The sequence below is a fragment of the Melitaea cinxia genome, chromosome 18, assembly GCF_905220565.1.
Source record: "Melitaea cinxia chromosome 18, ilMelCinx1.1, whole genome shotgun sequence".
In the NCBI taxonomy this organism is placed as follows: domain Eukaryota; kingdom Metazoa; phylum Arthropoda; class Insecta; order Lepidoptera; family Nymphalidae; genus Melitaea; species Melitaea cinxia.
Window position 1 is genome coordinate 2,601,607 of NC_059411.1, and position 22,134 is coordinate 2,623,740.

Consider the following 22,134-nt stretch of genomic DNA (forward strand, 5'->3'; position numbering starts at 1 on the left):
GGGATCGAACTTGCGTCTCCGACTGACCGTGTCGGTCACCGACGGTGCCGATGATATTCAAACAACTGGGGGGGGGGGGATTGGGGATTGGGTCGGCAACGCGCTTGCGATGCTTCTGGTGTTGCAGGCGTCTATAAGCTACGGTAATCGCTTACTATCAGGTGAGCCGTACGCTTGTTTGTCGACATAGTGGAATAAAATAAAAACTACGCTTCAGCCTGTAATATCCCACTACTGGGCATAGGCCTCTTTCCCCATGTAGGAGAAGGATCAGAGCTTAATCTACCACGCTGCTCCAATGCGGTTTGGCGGATATATTCCTTACTATGAGTAACGATCGCTATCAGGTGTACATGATAACAACTGGGATCGACGGCTTAACGTGCTCTCCGAGGCACGGTGGGGAGACCCATAAGGACTGCACAAAAACCCAGATCATGACAAACACCCGTATGGCCAATACAAATGTTTGTCATGTGTGGGGATCGAACCCGCAACCGCCAACGCAACAGGTACAATCCATGGCTGGTAACCGTTGCGCCAACGCGGCGTCTAACAACTAGAAGTGTTTGAAATTTCACACTCCTCCGTCCGCGCAATTTTCTTAAAAAGGGGTACAAAGTTTTTGCTTCACGTATTAACTTATACTACTCGTATACGGTCGAGTTGAGTAACCTCCTCCTTTTTTGAAATCGGTTAAAAATGGTTTTGTTTCTGTAGATGCATATTTTATCTTTCAGATTATTTTATACCGAAAAATATACAAATTGTATTACCTGTCGCGGTGTGTACGTGCTTCGTGATCAAATATTCACATTTCGTCTTTTAGACAATTTGTAACAGAAACATCTTGCTTATTTAGCGTACAAGACTATTGTTTATATATTTCGTTATATGTATTTTTACAATTTTCTTAATTTATCGTTCTGAATAAAATATTACAAAGCACTATACACGTAAAAACGACTAAAACGTACTTTGTTTCAAGTTATGTCACACTAGCTGTGTCCGCGACTTCGTTCGCGTGGAATTTAACAAAAAAGTTATTGTTCAGTTCGCAGAGTTATAAAATAAATAAAATTCTAAAATAAAAGTAGCCTAAGTTACTCTTTATTAAATCAGTTGTCTGCCAGTGAAAGTCTCATCAAACAGACAGACAAAAATTGTAAAAAATGTTATTTTGGTAAATGTACCGTGTATCTATTTGCATTTATTAAAAAGCGGTTATTTTAATATTACAAGCAGAGACTTCAATTTTATTTACACAAATGTATCATTACATTCATACTAGTAAGTTAGTTTTTCAACGGTTTTATGTACAAAAATAAAAAAGGAGTGCAGTTACGGACAGAAAGTAGTGGTTGTTATTACATTTACAAGAAGTCGAGTTTACCCGCACCCCATTTCATTTCACCATAAATAATGTAACGCAGATACCGTCTCGCGAATTCCCTCCGTTTTCTTGTCGAGTAACCTTTACGACTATCGTACGAAATTGACGGCGAACCCTTCACTTTAAAAGGAATGTCTCTGGAAATGTAACTTTTTTATTGTTGTGTCAAAACCTTTTACACTAGTATGGAGTAAATTATGTAGTCCTTTATGTATTTATTGATGGTTTTTTATTGGTTATACTCTCTAAGTGACCACACTTAATAATAATCTTCTTTGATAAAATAAATATAAACATTTTTTTTTTGTAATAACCGAACGATATATTACAGATTTCACAGGTTCTTAAGATCCTAGTAACTTATTTCAACCTTGAGACTGAAAAATAAACCTGAAAAAGTATGTGGTAAAGAAGTCTCGTACATTTTTGCTAATAGTTCCACATTGTATTTTACATATAACTTTTAACCTCTGTAACACCAAAATATAAAATAATTTTGAGATAAAATACTTCTTGCATCTTACTCAGTCTGTGATTTAATATTCAAAAATCTCTACAAACAAAATTAATGATAACATACTTGAGGGTAGGATTTCAAATAAATATATTTGACGAGAGCACCTCACGTACGCAAACTTGGTAGGGAGCCAAGAGGCCTAATTTACGTTGAATTTTGAACGAAGGATGCCACTAAGTTGGTATTATATACTCAATGTTCTGTAATGACACTTGAAAAGCACAAGACTTGCATTTATATGGGAAGAAATGTATTTTTTAAACTATGATAATAAAAAAGATATGTCTTTAACATACTAAAAACTTTCAGAACTGTAATGGCATAGCTAAAATGTTGTCATGTTGCCAGCTTAAAAAAACCTCTCATAGTTCAGTAATAATATCTTTTTAAGTGTACAATAAAATATTTTTATAATGTTTTGCATTATATTGTATTTAACAAGTACAGAAGTATTAAATTCCCTTTTAAAATTCCTTGAGTTACGCAACAATAGGCTCCAAGCTTTCGACCCTATGTGGAGTTTGATTTGTCTTGGCTTTAGTCATGGCGACCTTTTTCAATTCATTAACATTTCCTGCTTGTGGAGATAAAAAGGATGGATCTGTGTTTTGCAAATCCAATCCTAATATCCTAGTCAGGTGAGAAGTTACGATAAATCGCTTTCGGAATGTGAACTCATACCTTCTTTTGGATTTATTTGATTTGGTTTAACACCTTTATGAAATAGCATTTTTAATATTTTTCTCAAGGAGGAATATTGGACACATGAGCCTTATAGGTTTTTATTTATCGTGAGTTAATCTATACAAATAAATAAAATTGGAGTGTTTGTTTATAATATTAAAATAACCACTTTTTACTAAATGCATATAGATACACGGTACCTATACTAGAATAAAATTTTGGTCTGTTTGTTCCGGCTAATCTCTGAAACGGCTGGACTGATTATGACGGGAGTTACACTGGTAGATAGTAAGGAGTAACTTAGTCTACTTTTATTTTAGAAATGTATATAGTTTATAACTCTGCGAACTGAACGATAACTTTTATGTGGAATTCCACGCGGACGAAGTCGCGGGCACAACTAGTATTTACATATATATTATATTTCTATACGGCGAATGCTCTGCACACCTAAAATTTTTAGGACCTAAATTTTTTTTAAAGCTCTTGCTTCTATTAGAGTAATATAAATTAATTTCAGAGAACTCAAAACAATTATTAATTTTAATATTTAAATAATACAATCCCCATATAATAGAAGATTCAAACTAGAGACGAAATACACCCTTCTAAATGGATGAAAATTATTTTATATTTATTTTAGTATATTAGTAAATAATATTTTTTTTATTAATTTAATTAAAAATTTAAAAAAAAATAGTTAAAATACAGCTACGAGTTTATATAACAAATTTAATACCTACCGACAGTATGAAGCCTGTAGAAAAGGGAAACGTAGGGTCGTCTATTATTATTTTCCTGGCATAACTACTGTGTTGAAAGGTATCTTCTTAATATATATAAATCTCGTGTCACAATCTTTGTCCTCAATGGACTCCTAAACTACTTAACCGATTTTAATCAAATTTGAACACCGTGTGCAGTTTGATCCAACTTAAAAGATAGGCTATATTTTATTTTGATATATTATGTTATTATTCAGAAAAGAATAAGGTGATACGAAGTTCGCCAGGTCAGCTAGTCTAACATATAAAATTCCCGTGTCGCGGTGTTTGTAGTCAAACTCCTCCGAAACGGCTTGACCGATTCTCATGAAATTTTGTGTGCATATCGGGTAGATCTGAGAATCGAACAACATCTACTTTTATACCCCTAAGTTATAAGGGGGGGGGGATTAAGAGGGTTAATAGCATATATGGCAAAACAACGTTTGCGGGGTCAGCTAGTAGGTATATAATTGTATAAAATATAACATTTTATTTTAAATTTTGTACACAATTAAATGAACTTTTTAGTATATTTATTGTTATTAAATAAAATTGGTGAATTTGGTGAACAAAAATTCTTCAATACTTACTTGTGCAAATACCACTTCTCGTATTTCCTCAGCTCTTTGCCATGTCTACAATTGAAGGTCACTTATACTTAGACCGCCATAAATCAATACCACCATTATTGATGCATACAGTTATTGGTTTTATTCGTTCGAAAATAGAGATGTAAATAATTGATGTACGATTTTGATTTAATTTCATGTTTTTCCACTCTTAATATATATTTTTCTTTTTTTATCTATGCTATTTTTGTGCTGGCAAAGTTTATATTAAAATTTTGGGCTCAGCAAGAAATCCGGAAAACTGAGTGATTGCTTGCTCACCTTTATGGTATAAATACAGTGTAGAAGGACTTATTAAGAAAATTAATCTATTTTTGTTTATAAAAAAATTCAGTCTATTTAAGCCGTATAAAATGGATAGGATTCCCGGAGCAGAAAGCAGGGTCACTACAAACTGCGGCAACGAGTCAGTCAAATATACCTTACAAAATACAGTATAAACTTAATCTCATCTCATATATTTTATTCACATCGTACATTTTTCAAAACACTGACAACCTTGTTTAAAATTAATTGAAGCACGTTCAAAAACGTCTGTATCTGTGTAAAGATATTTTATCTCCTAAGTATTTTAATGTATTTAAAACTCTTCATAATTTATATGCATACAGAGTGTTGTTATGTGTATGATGTAGAATCAAATTTAAATAGCGGCTAGATTTTGTTTTTTTCACACTGAACGTGATCTATAGGAGTCATCATCATCATTCGAGCCTATTGCTGTCCACTGCTGGACATAGGTCTCCACAATTTCGCGCCAAAAATGCATGAACTCATGTGTGTTGCCCATAGTCACCACGCTGGGCAGGCGGGTTGATGACCGCAGGGCTGACTTTGTCGTACCTAAGACGCTGCTGCCCGTCTTCAGCCTGTGTGTTTCAAAGCCAGCGGTTAGATGGCTATCCCGCTATCGGTCGGCTTCTTAAGTTCCAAGGTGGTAGTGAAACCTTGTTATGCACGTAGTTAGGAGTATAGAGGTAGAAATATAGTACCTATTTGAGAATTAATTTCCAATATAAATTAGCGCTACTTAATATGACTCACCATTATATTCCAAAATGTATACAATAAGTGTGTTTGTTCGCAAGTTAAAAAAAAACCAATTTCGACTTACATTGAAAAGTAAAAAAGTAGGTAATCGAAAAATTAGTCAAATACGCATTATTAGTAATAATTCCAAAAATACTCCGCAGATCTCCATTAAACTTAAAGGGTACCACGAAAAAGCACTGGTGCTTGCTTTCGCCCACAAATAATTTAAAAATACAGTGAAATTGAAAACCCCCTCCATTTTTAAAGCCAGTTGAAATAGCTAGTTAAAACCCCATCCCAAGTTTGCTCGTCAGTTCTTCAAAGATTTCTTATTTGCCAGATATTCAGCAATTAACATAAACCATTTTTATACTATTTTTTCAGTAATACTTCTAAAGAATAAATTTTGTAAGGAGAAGCACGTGAGCTAATTACTATGTTATTTCAATTACGAAACATAAAAGAACTTTTCACTAAAACTATTTTAAAGAAAATTCATAAGACTCTGTTTTGCTTTGAGCTTTCTATAATTATTGTGCAACATCAAAGCCTTAGCGCTAATCGCTTTTAATTTTTCAATTACTTTTGCCGTATTAGAAAATGAATTTGTATTTTTTATATACTAATAAGCAAATTTTTTTTATGACTATAAGCTTTCTATAGACGGATAGCAGTTAAGTTAATTTTATAACACACACATACACACACATATCAGCCTAATACAGTCCACTGCTGGTCATAGGCCTCCACAAGTTCGCTAGGCAGGCGGGTTGGTGACCACAGGACTGGCTTTGTCGCACCGAAGACGCTGCTCGCCTTCGGCCTGTGAATTTCAAAGCCAGCAGTTGGATGGTTATCCCGCCATCGGTCGGCTTTTTAAGTTCCAAGGTGGTAGTGGAATCTACTTGTTGATGCCAATTAACGTCAGTTTTTTTTAACCGACTTCCAAAAAAGGAGGAGGTTCTCAATTCGACTGTATTTTTTTTTTTTTATGTATGTTACATCAGAACTTTTGACCGGGTAGACCGATTTCGACAAATTTTATTTTAGTCGAAAGGTGGTGTGTGCCAATTGGTCCCATTTAAATTTATTTGAGATCTAACAACTACTTTTCGAGTTATATCTAATAATGCGTTTTTACTTGACGCTTTTTTCGTCGACCTACGTTGTATTATACCGCATAACTTTCTACTGGATGTACCGATTTTGATAATTCTTTTTTTGTTGGAAAGAAGATATTCCTAGTTTAGTACCATGATAAGGAAACCAAGATCTGATGATGGCATCCCAGAGAAATCGAGGGAAACTCTTGAAAATCCGCAATAACTTTTTACTGGGTATACCGATTTTAATAATTTTTAATTTAATCGAAAGCTGATGTTTGTCATGTGGTCACATATAAATTTTATTGAGATCTGATAACAACTTTTTGAGTAATCTTTGATAACGCGTAGTTACTTGACTATTTTTTCGTCGATCTACGTTGTATTACTCGTCGATGTAATTGAAGTTAGTTTTTTTTTTCGTTTGCGAGCAAACACAATTATTTTCATTTGAGCAAACACAATTATTTAGTTTCTTCATATTTTTTCAGTTTTCGTCTAATCTAGCTTTATGTAATTATGTAAGTCTAAACGATCGTAACAATTAGCTGTTAGCAAGAATATTAAGATTTGAAATAATACAAGGCACGCATATTACTCATATTAACATATAAAACGAAAAAGTGTGTTTGTTTAAGCCCGCTAATCTCAGGAACTACTATTTGAATTAAAAAATATATTTTTGTGGTGGATATTCCAATCCCCCAGGAAGGCTATTAGGCTTTAATATATGTTAGTACCACTTTTTATTTCTAATTAACGCAGGTGAAACCGTGTTGCCCAGCTAGTTTATTTCAAATAAACTAAAATGAAATTGTTATTTTATTCTTCAACATTTTTTAAACGTACCTAATCTTATGGATGTAGATAAGTATGAATGAATTATTGTAACAAGCTGTAATTGAGTACTAAAATTTAAGCCGAATAAAATAGACATCTATACAAACACGAGATTCAAAATTTTATAAAATAAGTTTTTTTCATAAATCTTAATTAATAATATAATAAAGGTAGAGAGTTTTTTTTTGTGTGTGAAAGAGTTTTCAAACGAGCTAATTTCAGAAACTATTAGTTCAAATTGAATCGTTCCTTTTGTACTGGACAGCCTATTCACCGAGGAAGACTATAGGCTACATAGTAATTTATAATCGGGTGAAACCGTGGAGCTTTATATAATAGTTTTTTTCTGTCTAACCTAATCTTTTTATATATTTAATAGCTGACACCGTAAACGTTTTTTTGCCATACACATTATTAACCCCCTTAATCCCTCCTCCCTTATAACTTAGTTGTATGAAAAATAGATGGTTGCCGTCTCCCGATATGCACACAATATTTCATTAAAATCGGTCCAACCGTTTCGAAGGAGTATGGCAACTAACACTGTGACACGAGAATTTTATATATAAGATTTTATCAAAATGTATAAGTCTGAATGATAATCAAAATAAGCTTTGAGCTATTACGAATTACATAGAAAATGATATGTGAACTACACCTATATTATAGACATTTATATTCTTAGTTAAAAAATGATTATCTTCGAAATTAATGTCGACATTTTTATGAGCGATTTATCACATTTTATATGAGGGTAGAAGAATAAGCAGGTCGAAAGATTAATGTTACCATATCACGGATTCACGCTCCAGAGCTTTGTCGCTGACTAGAGGGAACGATAGCATGACGAAGCGATGTCTAAGGGGATTTGATTGTGAATATTTTAGTAATTATATTAAAATCTAATATATAAAATTCTCGTGTCGCGGTGTTTGTAGTTTAACTCCTCCGAAACGGCTTGACCGATTCTCATGAAATTTTGTGTCCGTATTGGGTAGGGTCTGAGAATCGAACAATATCTATTTTTCATACTCCTCATTTATAAAGGGGCGGGGATTGAGGAGGTTAATAAAATATTATGAAATTTTGTGTGCATATCGGGTAGGTCTGAGGATCGGCCAACATCAATTTTTTATATATAGTTAATAACGTATATGGCAAAACAAAGTTTTGCGGGGACAGCTAGTGTTTATATAAGTTTGAATCGAAATTTAAGACGTAATCAAGTTAAGAATTTTTTTGCTCTAGGTTTTTGAATATCAATTTTAAGTATAAAATTATAGGTAACTAGATGTAAAATTGAGTCAAAATAAACATGAAAAGACTACAAATTTGAAAACACCCCAACTTTTCAATATTCCGTAATCGTCTAAACAAGTAATGCAAAAAAAAATCAATTAAAATCACTTCCTAAACAATAATTCCGTACTATATATATATGTACTTATATACACAAATATATTCTGGAATCGCATTGTAATACTGCGTAGGTTTTATTATTCCAAAATATTAACTCATTCCTCTTATCAACAAAGGCTGAACAAATTTAGTACATTAAACTCCTAATAAAAAAAACCTAAGAATTTAATTTAAAAAAATGAATTACAAGCTTAGCGATTTTGCCTGTTTGTTAAAATTATCTTAATGTTTCAGGCAAACGAAAAATTATTATAAATTGTTAAAAATTATCTCATGATCTAACTAACCAATTACTTTTTTTTAATAATAAATATTAAAATATTATTGAAATTGTTAGCATGTAAATTTGTAATTCTGACAATTATTAAAATATTGGATTTTTTGTCGATATTACTCTTATTGTTTATTTGCTTAATACCGGAATAGTACAAAGATGGTGACGCCATATTTCGAATGGTTGATACCTATTAATTTACGATTAGTCAGTCACTATCTTTGTTATCTGTTTTGCAGGGTAGTTACACAATAAATACTGTTATCTTTTAAACGAGCTTCTAATAATTTAAACCAATCAATCAATAATTTTATAAGATTGTATCGTTCTTATTCTGATTATTATTTTTTGAAGTACCGGAAGAGCATAAAGATGGAGACACCATCTTCCGACTAGTTAATACTAATTTTCGTAATGGTCTTGTGAGGCTAGCGTTGTTGCTCGATAAGTGGCGTATACGTGATTAGTGTCATATTGTATTCAATGTAGTTAAAAGTGTGTATTGTAAATGAATAACTATAGATTTAAAGTGAGAAATAAATGTTTCCTTGAGTTTTCTCAGTCGTGTTCTACACAACTTACAAGAATGTGCGAATATTTTTCTTTAATAAATGTGAATATAAGTAAACATAACCAAGTGTACTCGGGGCAAGGAAGGCACAAATTCAATTGTGAGGTTATTATAGATTAGAGATAGAGATGTAGAAGTGGCAAGCAAGAGATAAAAAGTTTTGCTTATTATTTTACGGACAACAGACTATATTAAGACTTCAGGAGGTTCAAATACAGTTAATAATTTTATTTTACTTTTAATTCTAGTAGGTATAATATAAGTCTTAGTCTCTCGTAGTCTATAGACGCCAGAATTATCATATAAATATAAGTGAGCGCGTTGCTGACTTTACCGCTAATACCAAGACAGTAAATTTTGAGGATCTATGGCTAAATTACTCATTACAGGAATACAGTACTAAGTGAGAGCAGTATTGTATAGTATTTGGCCATGTACTCAATCTTATAGATTTTCTGTAGTGGTACTTTCCAAGTGACTCCAGATTTCGGGGAAGTATGAGCAATGTCCTTAATTCTCTTCTCATAATAGAAATACATTTAGTTAAGAAACAGATGCCTTTTTTTTATATCACTAGGTCGGTAAACAAGCGTACGGCTCACCTGATGGTAAGCGATTACCATAGCTTATAGACACCTGCAACACCAGAAGCATCGCAAGCGCGTTGCCGACCCAATCCCCAATCCCCCCAGGAGCTCTGGTCACCTTACTCACGAACTGGAACACAATACTGCTTGAAAACAGTATTATTTAGCTGTGATCTTCTGTAAGGTCGAGGTACTACCCCAGTCGGGCTCCTCCATATTTTGAGCAGGAAATTCCTGCTGTGCCCTACCTCAGTTTTGAATTTAATTAAAACAATTGGGTTCGTTGCTATTAGTGCTTACGATTAGATTTTTGATTCTATACTTTCTATGACGATTGGTAAGAAATAACATTGAAAAACGCGTTATATTGTAATCACTTTGATATAATTGTGACAGAACCATGTATTACAACATTTCAACCACGATTAATTATCTCTATCAGTATTATATCAGTTCTAGTTGCTAAAAACGGAGCGATAAAAGGGAGGGTAGCTAATATAGCTACGAAATGTATCATTTCCAAAATATCTTTTATTCTAGGTAGGTCTGGCAAAAAGCAAACAGTAAACATGTGGCTCAAAGCTAGCAGTGCGTCGACAAATTTAATTATACACACGGAAACACATAAATCTTGTATTTAGGGTTCTAGTTTACTTTGGTGCGTTAAGACCTTTAAGTATAAAGTATGAAGTTGGCGTTATTTAAGGGTTCTTAGTATTTGAAAGGATATTCCTGAGTAGTAAAACAATTTCTTAATTTTTTATTAAGTGTAAAAATTGTCAGTCAAACATTAATTGAGTTTCATTAAGCACTTGATGTTTCTCTTGTATCATCATCGGCCTTTACAGTCCACTGTTGGACGTAAGCCTCTCCCCCTAGGGTTCGCCACAAGACCCAATCACCCGCTTTAACCATCCAGTTACAGCCAGCCAACCCTCTTCAAATCGTCGGTTTATTTGGCTGGAGGGCGTCTAATTTGGTGACGTTTTATTTTAAAGGTTCGTCAGCGTTATCTAAATAAATTAACACCATATGCATATAACAGTGAGAAATAAGCATAAAAAGAAGATAATTCAGTTGATATTTACAAGTTATTATTAATAAACAATTTTCAAAGTTTGTAATATAGTTTAGTTACATTATTATAAATCGTGGCGCACATTAACATATATCTTTACTGATATAATAAAGCTGAAAAGCTTGTTTGTTTATTTAAACATGTCAATCTCAGGAACTACTAGTTAGTAATACAACGGGTCAGAGATCGTACTTTAATGAAAACAGAATAGGAACAAGACGATTAAATTAATATTTCCAAAAAAATAACCTCTAATTTTTTGACGTGGCAGCGTCCAATAAATCGATGATCGCTGGCTGCATACACGAATAATTGTGTTTGCAGGCAAATGAAGAAAAACCGACGTCAATTATATCGACAAGTAATACAACGTAGGTAGACGAAAAAATAGTCAAGTAAATACGCATTATCAAAGATCACTCCAAAAGTTGTAATCAGATCTCGATGAAATTTAAATGTGACTACATGATAAACATCGGCTTTCGATTAAATTAAAAATCAACAAAATCGGTACACCCAGTAAAAAGTTATGCGGATTTTCGAGAGTTTCCCTCGATTTCTCTGAGATTCCATCATCAAATTCTGGTTTCCTTATCATGGTATCAAACTAGGGATATCTCCTTTCCAACAAAAAAAGAATTATCAAAATCGGTTCATAAACGACGGAGTTATCCCCGAACATACATTAAAAAATATATATACGGTCGAATTGAGTAACCTCCTCTTTTTTTGAAGTCGGTTAAAAAGGATGACTCATTGTAACGTTACGCTCTCTGTCCCTTTACTTTCATTGTACACTTGCGCCGCATCTATCTCTCTTCCACTCGATTGGCCTATGCGTCCGAGGAGGTGTTTTGTTATGACGTTGTCACGTTAAACTATCGTCCGTAAACCAACTTTACAGACAACCAATGTTTTTTGTTAATATAAAAATCGTTTCTTTTGTTTCAGAAAATTTATTTCTCTCCACATAATTGAAGAGGATAGCTACGAAAAAGATGTTCTGTTCTACGTGAACCTCGGAAACCCGGTTTTACTTGGGGGTAAGTGAACCATTTATGCGAAAAAAAATAAATTATTTTTTTGTAAATAAAACTTGCAATGTTGTAAATACGATCCCAACTACAATAGTTGCTTGTTGACTTTTGATTGGCTTTATAAATATGTATTATTATAAATTTAAATATTTTCTATTAAATTATTAATAGCATTTCTGAATGTGTACCTATGTATAATTTTCTTTATTATATTTTTTATATTTTTAATCACAATCTAACATTTTCTTGAAATTCTTATTGAAGATGATTTCAACTTAGTCTTACCAGCCAAAATTGAACTTTATTGAACTATTTTATTATTTATAGCCTATATATTGCAACGACTTCGTACGTATTAATTTTATATTCGAGATACTTTTTGAATAAATATGCAAAAAAGGGTGATTAAAATTAAGTGAGTTTCGAAGTTACGATTTGAATTATGATACAGCTTATTTCCTTTTCACCAATTTACTTGTTTCATTAGTTTGGTTAGCTTCTTTTCCACTGAAAAATTAACTTTTATTTTATTTAACAATTTATTATACGTACAAATCTATATACATAATATATTTGTCATGGGGACTCACGTATAATGGATGTGCTTATCCCTATAAGAGATTTATTCCAGCACACCCAAACTTTGCAAGTTTATTTAGAAACTTTATACTATATACTCCTTTCTTCAGGACTTTAAATGTCTTCGTAAATGGAAGTACTTACTACCTTTTCTTCTGCTTCTGACTCAAAACTTGACATGAAAACCTGAAACGTAATCCGTATCGTAATATTTGGGCATCTGACTATCTTTTCGATTTATTTTTTTGGTCACTGCAACTAGCTGTACATGTCAATCATGGATCCTGACATAGGCTATAGAGATGGAAATTATGGTCGGGATATACGTGTTGCGTGTATTTTCGGGTTTGTGATACGGGATTCTATTATACTGTTTTTCTTTTGGGAGCTTTACAAATTGAATATTTTATTTATTCAAGTTTTCGCTGGCATCCTTTGCTTGAATGAGAATTGGAAGTTAAATTTTACGAGTTCTACGTACCTTGCAATTTCATTTGCGTTATAAAAATATGTACCGATTCTTTTCAGTTCGCATCACATTTTTAGTTATTGTTTTGGTTGTATTACTCTTCATTATTCATAGAATGAGCTGAACTAAACTATATTAGTCAGTAACTTCCCACAACGGACAAAGGTCTCCTACTTCATATATATAGAGAAGAGGGCCTAAAAGTTTATTCAACAACGCTGCTCGACTGCGAGTTAGCGGATCTATTTCCTGCTATAAGTAACGATCGTATCAAGTGTTTTTCATAACAATCGGAACTCACAGCTTGGCGTCCGAGGCACTATCAGAATATCCACATACGACCTAGACGAAAATGAAATTTATACAAAAAAAAGTCTTCGAAATAGCAAAAATTGATTACTCATCATTACACATTAAATCGGTTATCCCCTATATGTTACCCAAAAATAATTTTACAAATACGGTATAATTTTTGAAATTAACGTACTCAAACAAATTCTTTGATTATGATAAAATGAACGCAACCAGTTAACTACACCCGATAAATAATAAGAAACTCATACGACTAACAACTTGGTACTTTTTGGGATTCCGTACTCAAAGAGTGATATTTCCAAAATGAAAAAGTGATATTCACAAAATGTGTATTACCATTACCGCTGTGGGTACGCTTATCTGTCAAAAGTTTACTAGGTGGGGAAAAGCTGTGGATATTCCCGCCTGCCCTTATTTTGTTTATTATAGTTGTTTTGTGAATAAAACTGTATCTTATCTATATGTCAACAAAATTTTATGTCATAGAAAATATATTCTTTTTTTAAATGTAGAATAATAAATACTGATCTAAAGATTAAAAAACAAAAATCCTACTTCAAAAAAGATTGGAACTATAAGGATTGTACTGATTTATGTTCCTAACGGTACTCTCTGAAGTCGTATCGTTTCTTGGTGATGTTTTCAATTTTCTTTATATTTCACTAATAATTATGTCTTGTTTCGGTCACCAACCCGCCTGCCCAGCGTGGTGACTATGGGCAAAACACATGAGTTCACGCCATTTTTGGCTCGAACTTGTGGAGGCCTATGTCCAGCAGTGGACTGCGATAGGCAGATGCGATGCGATGTCTTGTTTAAAAATATTGAACCACCGTGGATTTGTACCGTTTAAGCAATTAATACAAGAAAAGTATGGAGTAAGGGTTATATGTTTCAGTTGTACGGATCCCTTCGCGTTCTCGTCGAAGAATTGATGGTTTAAAGAAAGTTTTCCTAAACATTAATACAATCTCGTCAGCATTCGAAGCACGTGCGGTACATTCTACCCGCCGGAAGTTTGTTTACGACTACATAACAAGGGAATCATATCCACTATTATGTATATTGCTGTATATATATGGAATTTCTGTCAGAGCCTTTATATCATTTGCTTGTATATTTTATTATTTAAATTGAGTTACTTTTTTTGGGTCACAGTATTGTTGCAGAATATCTGCGTTTCATGGATTTTATATGGTAGCAATTCTGTGTTTTTCTTTACATCGTCTTTTTTTACCCGACTTCAAAAAAGGAGGAGGTAACTCAATTCGACCGTATATATATTCGGGGATAACTTCGTTGTTTATGAACCGATTTTGATAATTCTCTTTTTGTTGGAAAGTAGATATCCTAAGTGTGGTACCATTATAAGGAAACTACGATTCGATGATGGGATCTCAGAGAAATCAAAAATACGCATAAATTTTTACTGGGTGTACCGATTTTGATGATTTTTAATTTAATCGACAGCCGATGTTTATCTTGTGGTCACATTTAAATTTCATCTAGATCTGATTACAAATTTTTGAGTAATCTTTGATAATGCATATTTACTTGACTATTTTTTCGTCAACCTACGTTGTATTACTTGTCGATGTAACTGAATTCGGTTTTTTTTCGTTTGCCAGGAAACACAATTATATTTACAATATTTAATAACTCATCTATATATTATATATTAAATAGTATACAAAAATCATTATTTATCTATCTAAACACCGGTATTACGACGTCAAACGCTCTTAGTATTAAAATAAGTTAATAGTACAAAACAAGCTAATGGAAATAAGTTCTTTTTGTAGTATAATTGAGTTTTTAATTAAATAGTCTCATTCAAGTAAAATTCATATAAGGAGGTCAGGTTGGGCTGTTCCGCCCTATTTCAGGAACAATTTTAACGAGCCATTGGAGAGCAAAATTAGAATACAAGGACTCGTGAGGGAAATGATGGTTATATTGATTATAATATGAAATATTAGAAGAAATAGTCTTAAGTATAAGTATTTCAGTTCAAGAAATATTATTGCTATAAATTTAATTATTCAATGAAAAAGGAATAATTTTCCAAAATATTAGATAAAATAAAAACCAGAAAAACAAATTGGTATTTTTATTGATCAATTTACAGTTTTAAATGAAATATCTTCTAATATATAAAATTCTCGTGTCATGGTGTTAAACATTGAACTCCTCCGAAACGGCTCGACCGATTTTAATAAAATTTTGTGGGCATATCGGGTAGGTCTGAGAATCGGCCAACATCTATTTTTCATACCCCTAAGTTATAAGGGGGGGGGGGGATTAAGCGGGTTAATAACATATATGCAACATCTATTTTTCATACCCCTAAGTTATAAGGGGGGGGATTAAGCGGGTTAATAACATATATGGCAAAGAAACGTTTGCGGGGTCAGCTAGTAGTATATAGAAATGTGTTTTAAATTAAAGCACAACTGTTATCTGTACCTAGTTATAAGAAAAATGATATCTGAGACTGATAGGGATTTTTGAGACCTTTATTTGATTATATTGTCACTTTCTTCTATGCGATAAATGGCTATTTTTAAAGTGGAGACTCACTATTAATAGGCGTATGTATATCCTGGATAAAAAAAATGTATTATAATAGTAAGATGACAATACTCTATATCTAAATATGAAGTTTTGACACTATCTTAAAGTATATTTCACTAGATAACGGGATATTTTCATTAAAAAAACAAGTGTGCTTTAGACCACACGACTGTAGTACAACTTTCTACGCTCACTAACTTATATCTCCCTCTCAACTTCCGTTCGCCTCGCCTAATCACACTTTTCGTAACGCTCTCGTCACGCACTCACCAGATCCCTCCCCAAACCAAGCGTGTGTATGTTATATGATATTTATTTATTATTAAAAAAAAATCGTAGCGATGAGTGAAAATGTCTCCCATTTGGCCCAAATGGGCATATATTTTGTAGAATTGAGTAATAAAAACCAATATTTCTTTATTATATAAGCGTTTGAAGATATTATCTTACGATTGTGTAATATAATAGACGATAGAGGAAAACGAAGATGACACTATATTTTGTTAACAGAATAAGGAAAACGTGATGATAATATTTGATTGAAAATGTTTTGGTGTTCAGAACTTGATACCATAAAATTATTTACTTTTCTTTAATAGGAGTTATTAAATAAAACTATTGTTGTTACTGGTTAAATTAATACAATATTTTTGAGTTAATCGTCTCCTTATTGAGGAAGATTTATAGGCCGTGATAACTAACGGTAACTAATTTAAAAGACATTATTCTGTTACATATTAGCTGTAGTCCGCTGTTACCCTTGTAGCAGGTTTATGTACTAAACGACTTATTGAAAATTTCATATCAATTTTTATACCGTAACTAGCCGTGCCTGCGACTTCGTCCGCATAGAATTTAACAAAAAAGTTATTGTTCATTTCGCAGAGTTATAAAATAAATATATTTCTACAATAAAAACACCCTAAGCTACTCCTTATTACATCAGCTATCTGCCAGTGAAAGTCCCGTCGAAATTGGTCCAGCCGTTTCAGAGATTAGCCGGAACAAACAGACAAGCAGACAAACAGACAAAATTGTAAAAAATGTTATTTTGGTATACTCGTATATACCGTGTATACATCCATGTGCATTTAGTAAAAAGCGCTTATTTTAATATTACAAACAGACACTCCAATTTTATTTATTTGTAGTAGTTTTAGGTGTACAGATAACTCCAGATTTAGACAGTGTATTGAAATGACACCTACAACAGATTTTAATTCTTTGATTGCAATGATATAATTTAATTTCCTTATAGGTTGTGCCGAAAGGGGTTCTTTTTAAGTATAAGCAAGTCCAATGCACACGTGGGTCTAAATGACAAATATTTACATATCACTCTGTGCGTGTAATAATATGTAAAATAAAAAGTAATTTCTCTACGACCATATTTAGTAAACATTGTGTGATAAAACCACGAGAATTGCTTTGTTAAGAAAAACCTTGTAATGCTTCGATAATTCACACAGACAAAATGTGTAAGGATAATAGAATTATTTCGAGCGTGTTGCGAACGAAGCTCTTCCTCTCTCGCTTAAGCGGACGCTCCCTTCGATCTCTTTAGAACGAAACGATAAAGAGGATTTCATTTTACGAATGAACATATGCTTTTGTATTCAATTTGTCAATTTTCCGCCTCGCGTCTCGTAGGCGTTTTGATGAAATTGTAGTGAGACGGGTCATTGGTGTTTTGTTATATATTTCTTGAGGTCCGATTTTGTAAATATAATCTTCTGCTACTCTATTATTATATTTCGATACCAATATTTTTGTTTTTCCTCGAAAGAGGGATGGAGCATATATGATATTTTTTTATGTATGTATAACAATACCCTAGTTTTTCTGGATCAACTTATATTGTACTTTTTTTTATTTAAATAACTGTATTTGCTCGCATCAATACAACGTAGGTAGACGAAAAAATTGTCAAGTAAATACGCATTATAAGAGATAACTCAAAAATTACTTGCCAAATATCGAATTAGTTTAAATAGGAACAGTTGACAAGCGCCTTCTTTTGATTAAAAAAAGGATCAGCCTCCATGGCCGTATGTTTGTAATATATTTATACAGACAGACTTAGTAAAAATACATATAATTAAAAATAGGGTTACATACGTTACGTACATATGTATGTAATATACGGATATAAAGTTTTAACTTTGATATTTATATTATTTCGAATTTCAAATAAAACCCATAAAGCGGTTACCGTAAATAGACACTCTAAGTGTAACTATAAAAAAACGAGTCGTTCTTTTTTATATTCAAGTGTTTTTTATAGTCTACATTTGCTCTATGAATTATTTATTATCTATGGTCGAGTGATGTGTTACGGTTACCGTGATGTATCGATACTACAAGAGTGTAAAATACGATAGAAAAGTCATTTATAGTCTGTGGTCGAAAATGTATACCTTTTTACTACCTTATATGTGTTTTATTTGAGAAAATAGTAACTTTAGTTTTATAAATGTATGTTAGATCTATTGTTAGATACTTTCTCTTCGTAAAGAGAACATAATCATTACATATATCGCTTCAGTTTGTAATATCAAACTGCAGGGCAGAGGCTTCTTTCCTCATGTAGGAGAGCTTAATCCACCACGCCGTCCAATGCGGGTTGGCGGATATATTCCCTACTGTCGTGTGTGTGTGTGTCGGCTCTACACACCGGTGGTTGCGGGTGGGGATATTTGTATTTACGAATATTTCTTTCTAGTCTTTGAGATTGTGATCGTGCCGTAACTATCAATAAATGTTTTTTTGAATTATTAACTACTACTAACAATTAAAGAATTGCCTTTTCTAGACCTATTTATGGCAGATAAAAAAGCAAAAACGATTTTGTAACTGCCAAAAAAAAATTTTTTTTCATTCAGATCAAGATAATAAAAAAAATGTTTAAGATTATATAAATGACAAAGATGTAAGGATTTACTGCCACTGTATTCCTTGCCAGGTGTTACTAATTCTACAGTGACACTTTTTTTAAAGAGTAACTGCAGAGTTTCTTACCTATTCTTCTCTGCAGAACTTATATTCCAAATCGGCGGTAGCTTCAATTTATCTATAACTAATTATGTAAAAAAAATACAATTTTAATTTTTTAAATGACCATTCTAAAGTGCTTTTAAAACCTACTTAAATAAAGTGTTTTTCTGAATTTTAATTTTTTCATAAGTATTGCAACACATCTTAGACCGCTACTTCACATAGTAGTATATCTCTATATAGACACACGTAAAATTCAAATGTTTCCATCGTGTTCGTTCCATAGTGATATATATTATGAAATATTTTTCTTATAAATTTTTATTTTCATTGAAACACCCCCCACAAAATCATCATATTACTATTACAGTCAACCCTGTCAAAATCAGTAACAACACTTGAGTTATTGTTTGAACAATAACTTATTTAAATACGATTTGATAGTTAATATATAAATCTCAAATTTTAATTGAACCACATGACAAGCACCATGTTTCAATTAAAATATAATCGTCAAACTTGGTCTACCCAGTAAAGTATGTAATATAATTATAATGTAAATATGTAATTACAGTTGTTTAGCTATTTTCTTTATGTTGTTATTTCTTGCACCGTGTGTTCCGCTATATGACACTCTCTCTCATGACCATTGGTTGACTGGGAGAGATCTCGTCTAGGGATAAGTTCACTTTTGCACTCAAGTATACGTGTAATTTTCAGTATATTATTTTTTTAGTGCAATAGAGTATATAATAATAAATTTTATGAGGTAACACATAAAAAATACAGTGGAATTAAGATCCTCTTTCTTCTTTGAAAACGGTTGAAAGCTGTATAATTTTAAGCGATGATTACGTCTCATTTTCATAATATCTTGAAGACGAAAGTCAACTTTGTTATTCAAACCATTGTTGAATTATTAAAAGGGCGATTCGCGTTGTATTCTGTTTATTTTTATGTTCTAAGATCGAAACTTTAGTATTTTGATGTAAATGAAAATTCATGGAAAAGATATAGATATTTTATTTCCGTCATTCTTTGAAGGTTAATTTTATTATATTAGAAAACTTTATAGTAACTTAGCTTTTGACCGTGGTATTTACGTATTATGCCACATATAATAATGTAAGAAGACGATATATGTTTTATTTGCCATTATTAAAAATATAAAATAAAATTTAAAATAATGTTTCTATTAAGTTAAAATACGTATTATCTTGAAGAACGATAGCGCTAACATGCAATGTTTCATGCTTCATTTTATCGCTTTTATGATCAAGCTATCGGAAACCCCTAAAATGTTAGTTTTATTTACCTCCAATCCGAAATCGCAGCAACATATAATCCTATACATGTAATATCATGTAACATCCCACTGCTGGGCATAAGCCTATTTCTTTATTTAGGGAAAAGTGCTGCCTGTGTTTAGGCGCTTACTTGACACACGCAGCATTACACCAGGCAGGGAATCTCTAATTAATGAAACGCTTAAGACACAGATAAAAACTGACCGTTTATTTTAACATTTCATTTAAAACATACATGCGTATTCTATGGTAGGTGGCGTTACTAGTTTATAATATTGTCGATACATAATTGTGTTTGCAGGCAAACGAAGAAAAACTGACTGCAATTATATCGACAAGCAATACAACGTAGGTAGACGAAAAAATAGTCAAGTATCTACGCGTTATCAAAGATTACTCAAAAAGTAGTTATCAGATCTCGATAAAATTTAAATGTGACCACATGATAAACATCGGTTTTCGATTAAATTAAAAATCATCAAAATCGGTATAACCAGTAAAAAGTTATGCGGATTTTCGAGAGTTTCCCTCGATTTCTCATCATGGTACCCAACTAAGGATATCTCCTTTCCAACAAAACAAAGAATTCTCAGAACCGGTTCATAAACGACGGAGTTATCCCCGAACATACAAGTATTATCTGGGAGTCGATATTAATAAGATTTAATAAAAACATATACAGACAAACCCTAACCGTATTTTAATGAAAACATTAAAAGACATAAAATTAATACATTGTTCCATTAATTTGCATTTTTTTTTTATCGAAACCGAAAATTAGGGATTTGTAATTAGTTATGCAGAACTCCTTTTAGAACAGGTGAATCATTTTAAAAATAAAATCTTTATAGCATTATGTAATCTGAATTTGTATTAAAATAAAATTAAGATCTAATTTTGTAAAACAAATCCAACGGGGCTTAGACGAACTAAAGGTAAATAAGTTAAAAGTAAGTAAAACTTTAAAAAAACAATATTTAATGCGCTAAAAAGAGTTAAATAAACGTTTCTCTTAAAACTTTTATTATCGACATATAACACAATCGCACAATTTGTATGATACTATATATACACGATATACAGCTGTGCCCGCGACTTCGTCCGCGTGGAATTAAAAAAATGTTAAGTTCGCAGAGTTACAAAATAAATAAATTTCTAAAATAAAAGTAGCCTAAGTTACTCCTTATCACATCAGCTATCTTCCATTGAAAGTCCTGTCTAAATCAGAGGTTAGCCCGAACAAACAGACAGACAGACAGACAGACAAAAATTGAAAAAAAAAAATGTTATTTAGGTATTTGTACCGACACTCCTATTTTATTTATTTGTATCGATATAGATAAGATTGTTGCGAGATTTAAGTACTCATGTTTACTTAGTTTAATAATTTTAGAAAATGAAAATAAATCAGATCAAGTTATATAATTTTCTTGTTTATCTATATGGGTCAATCTCGCTAATTAGTGCTAATATGCATAATTATATACAACACTCGTAGACCTTACCACTATCTGATTTCCGGCGATGTCATATATAAATATAAATCAGTACAATCCTAATATATCCCGTCTTAATTCCGTTAATCCGATGATACGACTATGTCAACATTGATTCAGCCGTTTCAGCTATATATACATAACTACTAATAAGTCATTATAATAAATACATTTACCTAAAGAAATACGTAATTCTTAATTCCATTTGTCGATTGCTATACATAAATCTTTACATGCCTTCGTACTGATTTTTTATTTTCAATTCGACAAATTTAAATTTCGAATAGCACGGTTCGTCGTTCACGCATAAATGCTAAATCATACGAGGGTTGAATCGAATGTCAGGTTTAATATATGTGATAATTAAATATATTTTAAAAGCAAATATACGCATATACCTATTCTGTTCTAATTCAGGAACCGACATGTTTCAACCTACAGTGGTTTTATTTCCTTAGTATCAACCATC

At 32.2% G+C, this 22,134-nt stretch overlaps 1 protein-coding gene across 1 annotated transcript in view; it reads left to right on the forward strand.

Moving 5' to 3' along the window:
- LOC123662294 (sodium/calcium exchanger 3) overlaps positions 1-22,134 on the forward strand; it is a 156,686-nt gene that overhangs the window by 110,019 nt on the left and 24,533 nt on the right. The window contains exon 2 of the mRNA XM_045597155.1: positions 11,846-11,937. Within this exon, the coding sequence (XP_045453111.1) occupies positions 11,846-11,937 (92 nt within the window). The remainder of the gene's footprint in view (positions 1-11,845; positions 11,938-22,134) is intronic.